Source organism: Gobius niger (genome assembly GCF_951799975.1).
Source record: "Gobius niger genome assembly, contig: SCAFFOLD_176, whole genome shotgun sequence".
Taxonomy (NCBI): Eukaryota; Metazoa; Chordata; class Actinopteri; order Gobiiformes; family Gobiidae; genus Gobius; species Gobius niger.
The window spans coordinates 29338-40306 of record NW_027639125.1 but is presented as its reverse complement, the minus strand read 5'-3'; the positions used below and the strand labels follow the sequence as shown (position 1 = coordinate 40306).

At 45.8% G+C, this 10969-nt stretch overlaps 1 protein-coding gene across 1 annotated transcript; it reads right to left on the bottom strand.

Moving 5' to 3' along the window:
* Positions 1-355: 355 nt before the first annotated feature.
* On the bottom strand, positions 356-9007 carry LOC306982849 (protein inscuteable homolog; the record flags this gene model as incomplete). The annotated part of the gene is made up of 5 exons (XM_079583299.1): positions 8953-9007; positions 6505-6625; positions 5933-6148; positions 592-644; positions 356-497 (listed from the first exon to the last, which is right to left on the bottom strand). Exons 1-5 carry the CDS (start codon positions 8994-8996, stop codon positions 356-358), a joined length of 576 nt encoding a protein of 191 aa, XP_079439425.1. The 5' UTR covers positions 8997-9007.
* Positions 9008-10969: the final 1962 nt, after the last annotated feature.

Sequence of the window (10969 nt, the reverse complement as noted above, 5' to 3'; positions counted from 1 at the left end):
AGGAAGCTCTGGTCGTCGCTCTGGACGCACCTGCAGATCAGACACGGGACGACAGTGAAACAGCGCCCCCCATGGCCACTGAGGGATTACACCACACCCAACCCGTCCACAGGGTCTCTGACCAGAGGGTGAACTGTGTTTGTGAGCTGGCGTGGGGGGGGGCCCGTCACAAACTATTACTAATGTTAATGTATCAGAGAATGAAATAGATGAAACCAAACTGTGAATGTAAATGTTATTGAAATAAGCAACAGACCTACAGGAATGTTCTAGAAACTCAAAGGCTGCAGCTCGACAATAAGGCTGTGGGACTGAAGCCAAAAGGAAAACTTTAATGAATAAAGCCCAGCCTGCTTCACCAGATCTCGTTCAAAACCAAAGCTGTGATGTTTCTGTTTTCTCCTGAAGTGAAGTGAACTCTGGACATGTGGCTCCACGTTCTCCAGAGGAACTTCTCCAGCCCGTTCAGCTCCTCCAGGTGTGTCAGGGCTGAACATCTGGAGCTGTTTTATGTCTCAGAGTTTTGAATCATCACAGCTGGTCAGAGACACTGTGGACGATTAAGACGGTTCAGTCCAGGTTCAGACTCACTTCTCGGTGATGCTCGTCAGCTCCAGACTCTTCTCCAGTAGAACCTTCTCAAACTGAAACACAAACAGAAGAAGGAGAAGCTTCAGAAGGAGGAGCAGGAGGATCAGGAGGAGCAGGAGGACGTAGGAGTCGAGGTCAAAGTATTTGGTTTCAGTACTTTTAAAGCAGATCCACCTCAGACTTTCCTCCAGTGAAGTCGTTTGTGAATAAATAAAGTCACTGAGTCAAATTACTCCTGAAGAGAAAGTACTCAAGTATTTGAAGTACTCAGTCCAAATCTGCTTAAATAAGTGCTCGGAAAAATCACTGATGAAAATGTGTAGAAGCAACAGTAATAGTACTGTAGTAGTAGTACTTGGTACGCTCCGCCCACTGGTGTCCCTGTAGTAGTGACCGCAGGTGGCTATAGTAGTAGTAGTAGTAGTAGTAGTAGTAGTACCTGCAGTAGCCGGTCGGGGACACCCCGCCCGCTCGTGTACCCCTGTAGTAGTGACCGTAGGTGGCTGTAGCAGTAGTAGTAGTAGTATTATAGTAGTTTATAGTAGTACTGTAGTAGTAGTACCTGCAGTAGCCGGTCGGGGACACCCCGCCCGCTCGTGTACCCCTGTAGGAGTGACCGCAGGTGGCAGTTGGCCCGGATGGCCGTGCTGTAGTAGCTGTAGTAGCTGTAGTAGCTGAAGTAGCTGTAGTAGCTGAAGTAGCTGTAGTAGCTGTAGTAGCTGAAGTAGCTGAAGTAGCTGTAGTAGCTGTAGTAGCTGTAGTAGCTGTAGTAGCTGAAGTAGCTGAAGTAGCTGTAGTAGCTGAAGTAGCTGTAGTAGCTGTAGTAGCTGAAGTAGCTGTAGTAGCTGAAGTAGCTGTAGTAGCTGTAGTAGCTGTAGTAGCTGTAGTAGCTGAAGTAGCTGTAGTAGCTGAAGTAGCTGTAGTAGCTGTAGTAGCTGTAGTAGCTGTAGTAGCTGTAGTAGCTGTAGTAGCTGAAGTAGCTGTAGTAGCTGAAGTAGCTGTAGTAGCTGAAGTAGCTGTAGTAGCTGTAGTAGCTGTAGTAGCAGCTGTAGTAGCTGTAGTAGCTGTAGTAACTGAAGTAGCTGTAGTAGCTGAAGTAGCTGTAGTAGCTGTAGTAGCTGTAGTAGCTGAAGTAGCTGTAGTAGCTGTAGTAGCTGTAGTAGCTGTAGTAGCTGTAGTAGCTGAAGTAGCTGTAGTAGCTGTAGTAGCAGCTGTAGCAGCTGAAGTAGCTGTAGTAACTGAAGTAGCTGTAGTAGCTGTAGTAGCTGAAGTAGCTGTAGTAGCTGTAGTAGCTGAAGTAGCTGTAGTAGCTGTAGTAGCTGTAGTAGCTGTAGTAGCTGTAGTAGCTGTAGTAGCTGAAGTAGCTGTAGTAGCTGTAGCAGCTGAAGCAGCTGTAGTAGCTGAAGTAGCTGTAGTAGCTGTAGTAGCTGAAGTAGCTGTAGTAGCTGAAGTAGCTGTAGTAGCTGTAGTAGCTGTAGTAGCTGAAGTAGCTGTAGTAGCTGTAGTAGCTGTAGTAGCTGTAGTAGCTGTAGTAGCTGTAGTAGCTGAAGTAGCTGAAGTAGCTGTAGTAGCTGTAGTAGCTGAAGTAGCTGTAGTAGCTGTAGTAGCTGTAGTAGCTGTAGTAGCTGTAGTAGCTGAAGTAGCTGTAGTAGCTGTAGTAGCTGTAGTAGCTGTAGTAGCTGAAGTAGCTGTAGTAGCTGTAGTAGCTGTAGTAGCTGTAGTAGCTGTAGTAGCTGAAGTAGCTGTAGTAGCTGAAGTAGCTGTAGTAGCTGTAGTAGCTGTAGTAGCTGTAGTAGCTGTAGTAGCTGAAGTAGCTGTAGTAGCTGTAGTAGCTGTAGTAGCTGTAGTAGCTGTAGTAGCTGTAGTAGCTGTAGTAGCTGAAGTAGCTGTAGTAGCTGTAGTAGCTGAAGTAGCTGAAGTAGCTGTAGTAGCTGTAGTAGCTGTAGTAGCTGTAGTAGCTGTAGTAGCTGAAGTAGCTGTAGTAGCTGTAGTAGCTGAAGTAGCTGTAGTAGCTGTAGTAGCTGTAGTAGCTGTAGTAGCTGAAGTAGCTGTAGTAGCTGTAGTAGCTGAAGTAGCTGTAGTAGCTGTAGTAGCTGTAGTAGCTGTAGTAGCTGAAGTAGCTGTAGTAGCTGTAGTAGCTGTAGTAGCTGAAGTAGCTGTAGTAGCTGTAGTAGCTGTAGTAGCAGCTGTAGCAGCTGAAGCAGCTGTAGTAGCTGAAGTAGCTGTAGTAGCTGTAGTAGCTGAAGTAGCTGTAGTAGCTGTAGTAGCTGAAGTAGCTGTAGTAGCTGTAGTAGCTGTAGTAGCTGAAGTAGCTGTAGTAGCTGTAGTAGCTGTAGTAGCTGTAGTAGCTGAAGTAGCTGTAGTAGCTGTAGTAGCTGAAGTAGCTGTAGTAGCTGTAGTAGCTGTAGTAGCTGAAGTAGCTGTAGTAGCTGTAGCAGCTGAAGCAGCTGTAGTAGCTGAAGTAGCTGTAGTAGCTGTAGTAGCTGTAGTAGCTGTAGTAGCTGAAGTAGCTGTAGTAGCTGAAGTAGCTGTAGTAGCTGAAGTAGCTGTAGTAGCTGTAGTAGCTGTAGTAGCTGTAGCAGCTGAAGTAGCTGTAGTAACTGAAGTAGCTGTAGTAGCTGTAGTAGCTGTAGTAGCTGTAGTAGCTGTAGTAGCTGAAGTAGCTGTAGTAGCTGTAGTAGCTGTAGTAGCTGAAGTAGCTGTAGTAGCTGTAGTAGCTGAAGTAGCTGTAGTAGCTGTAGTAGCAGCTGTAGCAGCTGAAGTAGCTGTAGTAACTGAAGTAGCTGTAGTAGCTGTAGTAGCTGAAGTAGCTGTAGTAGCTGTAGTAGCTGAAGTAGCTGTAGTAGCTGTAGTAGCTGTAGTAGCTGTAGTAGCTGTAGTAGCTGTAGTAGCTGAAGTAGCTGTAGTAGCTGTAGCAGCTGAAGCAGCTGTAGTAGCTGAAGTAGCTGTAGTAGCTGTAGTAGCTGAAGTAGCTGTAGTAGCTGAAGTAGCTGTAGTAGCTGTAGTAGCTGTAGTAGCTGAAGTAGCTGTAGTAGCTGTAGTAGCTGTAGTAGCTGTAGTAGCTGTAGTAGCTGTAGTAGCTGAAGTAGCTGAAGTAGCTGTAGTAGCTGTAGTAGCTGAAGTAGCTGTAGTAGCTGTAGTAGCTGTAGTAGCTGTAGTAGCTGTAGTAGCTGAAGTAGCTGTAGTAGCTGTAGTAGCTGTAGTAGCTGTAGTAGCTGAAGTAGCTGTAGTAGCTGTAGTAGCTGTAGTAGCTGTAGTAGCTGTAGTAGCTGAAGTAGCTGTAGTAGCTGAAGTAGCTGTAGTAGCTGTAGTAGCTGTAGTAGCTGTAGTAGCTGTAGTAGCTGAAGTAGCTGTAGTAGCTGTAGTAGCTGTAGTAGCTGTAGTAGCTGTAGTAGCTGTAGTAGCTGTAGTAGCTGAAGTAGCTGTAGTAGCTGTAGTAGCTGAAGTAGCTGAAGTAGCTGTAGTAGCTGTAGTAGCTGTAGTAGCTGTAGTAGCTGTAGTAGCTGAAGTAGCTGTAGTAGCTGTAGTAGCTGAAGTAGCTGTAGTAGCTGTAGTAGCTGTAGTAGCTGTAGTAGCTGAAGTAGCTGTAGTAGCTGTAGTAGCTGAAGTAGCTGTAGTAGCTGTAGTAGCTGTAGTAGCTGTAGTAGCTGAAGTAGCTGTAGTAGCTGTAGTAGCTGTAGTAGCTGAAGTAGCTGTAGTAGCTGTAGTAGCTGTAGTAGCAGCTGTAGCAGCTGAAGCAGCTGTAGTAGCTGAAGTAGCTGTAGTAGCTGTAGTAGCTGAAGTAGCTGTAGTAGCTGTAGTAGCTGAAGTAGCTGTAGTAGCTGTAGTAGCTGTAGTAGCTGAAGTAGCTGTAGTAGCTGTAGTAGCTGTAGTAGCTGTAGTAGCTGAAGTAGCTGTAGTAGCTGTAGTAGCTGAAGTAGCTGTAGTAGCTGTAGTAGCTGTAGTAGCTGAAGTAGCTGTAGTAGCTGTAGCAGCTGAAGCAGCTGTAGTAGCTGAAGTAGCTGTAGTAGCTGTAGTAGCTGTAGTAGCTGTAGTAGCTGAAGTAGCTGTAGTAGCTGAAGTAGCTGTAGTAGCTGAAGTAGCTGTAGTAGCTGTAGTAGCTGTAGTAGCTGTAGTAGCTGTAGTAGCTGTAGTAGCTGAAGTAGCTGTAGTAGCTGTAGTAGCTGAAGTAGCTGTAGTAGCTGTAGTAGCTGAAGTAGCTGTAGTAGCTGTAGTAGCTGAAGTAGCTGAAGTAGCTGTAGTAGCTGTAGTAGCTGAAGTAGCTGAAGTAGCTGTAGTAGCTGTAGTAGCTGTAGTAGCTGAAGTAGCTGTAGTAGCTGAAGTAGCTGTAGTAGCTGTAGTAGCTGTAGTAGCTGTAGTAGCTGTAGTAGCTGTAGTAGCTGTAGTAGCTGAAGTAGCTGTAGTAGCTGTAGTAGCTGAAGTAGCTGTAGTAGCTGTAGTAGCTGTAGTAGCTGTAGTAGCTGTAGTAGCTGTAGTAGCTGAAGTAGCTGTAGTAGCTGAAGTAGCTGTAGTAGCTGTAGTAGCTGTAGTAGCTGTAGTAGCTGTAGTAGCTGAAGTAGCTGTAGTAGCTGTAGTAGCTGTAGTAGCTGTAGTAGCTGTAGTAGCTGAAGTAGCTGTAGTAGCTGTAGTAGCTGTAGTAGCTGTAGTAGCTGAAGTAGCTGTAGTAGCTGTAGTAGCTGAAGTAGCTGTAGTAGCTGAAGTAGCTGTAGTAGCTGTAGTAGCTGTAGTAGCAGAAGTAGCTGTAGTAGCTGTAGTAGCTGTAGTAGCTGTAGTAGCTGTAGTAGCTGTAGTAGCTGTAGTAGCTGTAGTAGCTGAAGTAGCTGTAGTAGCTGTAGTAGCTGAAGTAGCTGTAGTAGCTGTAGTAGCTGTAGTAGCTGTAGTAGCTGAAGTAGCTGTAGTAGCTGTAGTAGCTGTAGTAGCTGTAGTAGCTGTAGTAGCTGAAGTAGCTGAAGTAGCTGTAGTAGCTGTAGTAGCTGTAGTAGCTGTAGTAGCTGTAGTAGCTATAGTAGCTGAAGTAGCTGTAGTAGCTGTAGTAGCTGAAGTAGCTGTAGTAGCTGTAGTAGCTGTAGTAGCTGTAGTAGCTGTAGTAGCTGTAGTAGCTGAAGTAGCTGTAGTAGCTGTAGTAGCTGTAGTAGCTGTAGTAGCTGAAGTAGCTGTAGTAGCTGAAGTAGCTGTAGTAGCTGTAGTAGCTGTAGTAGCTGTAGTAGCTGTAGTAGCTGTAGTAGCTGTAGTAGCTGTAGTAGCTGTAGTAGCTGTAGTAGCTGTAGTAGCTGAAGTAGTGATCGTAGGTGGCTGTAGCAGTAGTATTGTAGTAGTATTATAGTAGTAGTAGTAGTAGTACCTGCAGTAGCCGGTCGGGGACCCCCCGCCCGCTCGTGTACCCCTGTAGGAGTGACCGCAGGTGGCAGTTGGCCCGGATGGCCGTGCTGTGCGTGCGTTGCCATCGGCCTTTCTCCACTCGGCTGAACATCCTGCCCAGCTCCGTACTGACCACCAGGGCGCGCCGCAGCAGCGTCTGCAGGTTAGAGCGGGCCGGCCACGCCCCCCCCGAGCTCACCTGGGCAGGTACACACAGGTACACTCAGGTACAAACAGGTACACACAGGTACACACAGGTACACACAGGTACACTCAGGTACAAACAGGTACACACAGGTACACTCAGGTACACACAGGTACACTCAGGTACACACAGGTACACTCAGGTACACACAGGTACACACAGGTACACTCAGGTACAAACAGGTACACACAGGTACACACAGGTACACACAGGTACACTCAGGTACAAACAGGTACACACAGGTACACACAGGTACACACAGGTACACACAGGTACACACAGGTACACACAGGTACACACAGGTTAGATGCTTCTGTGAGGGATAATACAGCAGAGCTGGATCTTCTCACCATGAGCTCCTCCTCGTCCACGCCCAGAGGTTTGGCCTGAAGGACACACATGCACTCGCCCTCGGTCATGTGACGCAGGTCGTCCAGCCAGCGCTGCACCGAGTCCGACTGCATCTGCAGGCTGTAAACAAACAAACAAACAAACAAGTAAACAACCAGCGCTGCACCGAGTCCGACTGCATCTGCAGGCTGTAAACAAACAAACAAACACACAAATAAACAACCAGCGCTGCACCGAGTCCGACTGCATCTGCAGGCTGTAAACAAACAAACAAACAAACAAGTAAACAAAAGAGTAAATAAACCCGAGTCCGACTGCAGGTGGAAACTATTTTTAATATTTTTTTCATTTTTAAAATTTTTTGTTTTTTATATATTTTTTTATATTTTTAATATTTTTTGTTTTTTATATTTTTTATATTTTTTTTGTTTTTTATAGTTGTAATAAGTGTTGAGTTAATCATTTATCTCAGTTATATGTGACGTGTTTCATGTTTTACGAATCTGAATCTCTAGGCTCCTTCCGAAACCATCAGATTGCTAAGAGCTCTTACGCCAAACCGGATGTGCGTCAGCGTCCGCCATGACAAGAAACTTCCGAATTGGTAAGTCTGTTAGGAAGGAGTGAGGAAAAGGAGCCTCGATGCTAACTATCATAGCCACTTTAGCATAGGGACCTCTGATGCTAACTATCATAGCCACTTTAGCATAGGGACCTCTGATGCTAACTATCATAGCCACTTTAGCATAGGGACCTCTGATGCTAACTATCATAGCCACTTTAGCATAGGGACCTCTGATGCTAACTATCATTGCCACTTTAGCATAGGGACCTCTGATGCTAACTATCATAGCCACTTTAGCATAGGGACCTCTGATGCTAACTATCATAGCCACTTTAGCATAGGGACCTCTGATGCTAACTATCATAGCCACTTTAGCATAGGGACCTCTGATGCTAACTATCATAGCCACTTTAGCATAGGGACCTCTGATGCTAACTATCATAGCCACTTTAGCATAGGGACCTCTGATGCTAACTATCATAGCCACTTTAGCATAGGGACCTCTGATGCTAACTATCATAGCCACTTTAGCATAGGGACCTCTGATGCTAACTATCATAGCCACTTTAGCATAGGGACCTCTGATGCTAACTATCATAGCCACTTTAGCATAGGGACCTCTGATGCTAACTATCATAGCCACTTTAGCATAGGGACCTCTGATGCTAACTATCATAGCCACTTTAGCATAGGGACCTCTGATGCTAACTATCATAGCCACTTTAGCATAGGGACCTCTGGTGCTAACTATCATTTGGACACTATGTTGTTGTTGGACACTAGGGGGCGACATGCACTTTTGTTTGGCCTGCACTCCACCAATAACTTTAAAGAAGAAGAAAAACAGCTGTTGGTGATGTCACTTCCCTTTCCCCTGTTTAAGGACGGACGGATTGTTCAAAATGCAGCTGAAGCTCTAGTTCCCGAACTGCACAGATCTAACAGTCATGAAAGGTGAAGGAGTTAGATGCTGGTGTTAGAGCTTAGAGGCTGTAATTTGATGGTTTCGGATTGAGCCCCTTGTTTCCTAAAATACTTGAGAGTTTTTAACGATGACCCTCAGATCGGGGGCGTGGCTGAGTCTCTGTCACGTGTCGGTGATGTGGAGGCGGGACCTGGACCTCAGGGTGTAATCCTGCGCCCGCTCCAGCAGAGGGCGTTGCTCTCATTAAGGAGAGTCTTCCCGTCCTTCATCTGAAACCTGCGCAGCTCCGTTGGGTAATCGAGCTCTCGTCCGGCGCCGCTCGATCCTCGCCGTGGTTAATGGCCGCCGCTCGATCCTCGCCGTGGTTAATGGCCGCCGCTCGATCCTCGCCGTGGTTAATGGCCGCCGCGGCGTGGGAGAATCCGTCACCGCCATCGATCCCCAAATCCATACCTGACCCGGAGATCCGGAACAAGACGGAGCGGCCGCTAACGAGCCGCCCACGAGGGGGCGGGGCTAATGAGGCGCGAGTGGGCGTCGCCGCTTCATCAGGAGCCAAGAACGAGCAGATCCTCCAGGGAGGGGGAGAGTTCAGCCTGTGTCCGGGAGTCACTGTGTTCCTCCTCAGACTAAAGCGACAGACGAGGCGCAGAGGGAGACGAGTGTGGGGGCGTGACGAGTGTGGGGGCGTGACGAGTGTGGGGGCGTGACGAGTGTGGGGGCGTGACCAGTGTGACCGGGGAGAGTCTTGCTTTAGTTTAGTTTAGTTTCCTGGTGTGGACACAGTGATCACATCCTCATGAAGCTCTTTGTGAAGCACGAGGACCCGCCTCCAGATGGATGAACCTATTGTACATGTTTTTAGTGGTAGAGGGCAGACATGATAAGCAGCTAGGAGAAGCTAAATGCTAAATATCGTGGTTTTATCGGGACTTTTCCAGCCCTTTGGACCCGTACCTGGAGGGGGAGGAGCAGATGGAGCCGCCGTGAGGAGACGCCATCGTGGACGGGTCACCTCTGAGGAGCAGGTGTGAGGAGCAGGTCTGAGGAGCAGGTCTGAGGAGCAGGTCTGAGGAGCAGGTCTGAGGAGCAGGTCTGAGGAGCAGGTCTGAGGAGCAGGTCTGAGGAGCCTCTGAGGAGCCTCTGAGGAGCCTGAGGTCAGTCCGGGCTCAGAACCTTTGCACCTGCAGACACACACAGGAGGAACGCTCAGTCAGAGTCGTGTTTCTGAGACTAAAACCCGCAGATGTTTTTGGTTCGACTCCTGAAACCTTGGAGTCAGAGGAGAAAGTAAAAACATTGAAACACGTGTGGTCTGGAACCAGAAGCAGGAGAAGAATGAGGAACATCTGCACGTTTATCAGGTTCATCCAAAAGACCTGAGAGAACATGGAAACAAACGAGAGTGTTTCTGATCACAGACGGCGGCTCGTGTGTCGTGTGTGACGCGCCGCGGTGTTCAGGCCGACGCTCTCATGCAGTTAATGACCCCCCCTCCCCCTGCCCCTCCTCCCCTCCTCCTCCTCCCCCCCTCCCTCCTCCTCCTCCCCCTGCCCCCCCCCCTCCCCCGCGGGCCCTGTCCATCGATCCGTTTATTCCCGGCTCATTTTTAATCCCATTTAGCTCCGAGTGTGACACAAACTCACTCAGGGGGATTTAGTGAAGATGAAGAGACAGAGACTGAGACACTTTTAGTTTTTAGTTTTAGATCCAAAAACAAAACCTCACATTTAAATGAGCTTTATTTAGATTTCGTCACTGAAAATATTCAGAATTGTGGCCATTTCTCTGCAGAGACGTCCACACGTGTTCCTCATGTTTCAGTCTGGAGGACACGTCTACATCGATCTGAAGGAGAGGCTATTGTTCTGAGCATCGTTTAACCCCCGGAAGGACAGACAGACTCATGTTTGACCGATCACCCCAGTGCCTGGACCTGGTCCCGCCTGGACCTGGTCCCGCCTGGACCTGGTCCCGCCTGGACCTGGTCCCGCCTGGACCTGGTCCCGCCTGGACCTGGTCCCGCCTGGACCTGGTCCTGCTCTTCCAGCATGAGCTGATGTGACAAAGGATCTGCCCGAGTCACGACCGGTTCAAGAGTTCAGACTTTTACGAGGAGCTTCTGAGGTTTTATGGAACAAACTTGACCTGGTCTTCAGTGGCTAAAAAATGATTCTAAAAAATTACTCTAAAAAATGACTCTAAAAAATGATTCTAAAAATGATTCTAAAAATGATTCTAAAAAATGACTCTAAAAAATGACTCTAAAAAATGATTCTAAAAATGATTCTAAAAATGATTCTAAAAAATGATTCTAAAAAATGACTCTAAAAAATGACACTGAAAAATGATTCTAAAAATGATTCTAAAAATGATTCTAAAAAATGACTCTAAAAAATAATTCTAAAAAATGACTCTAAAAAATGATTCTAAAAAATGACTCTAAAAAATGATTCTAAAAAATGACTCTAAAAAATGATTCTAAAAAATGACTCTAAAAAATGATTCTAAAAATGATTCTAAAAAATTACTCTAAAAAATGACTCTAAAAAATGATTCTAAAAATGATTCTAAAAATGATTCTAAAAAATGACTCTAAAAAATGACTCTAAAAAATGATTCTAAAAATGATTCTAAAAATGATTCTAAAAAATGACTCTAAAAAATGACTCTAAAAAATGATTCTAAAAAATGATTCTAAAAATGATTCTAAAAAATGATTCTAAAAAATGACTCTAAAAAATGATTCTAAAAATGACTCTAAAAAATGACTCTAAAAAATGACTCTTAAAAAATGACTCTAAAAAATGACTCTTAAAAAATGACTCTAAAAAATGACTCTGAAAAATGACTAAAAAATGACTCTAAAAAATGATTCTAAAAAATGACTCTAAAAAATGATTCTAAAAAATGACTCTGAAAAATGATTCTAAAAATGACTCTAAAAAATGACTCTAAAAAATGACTCTTAAAA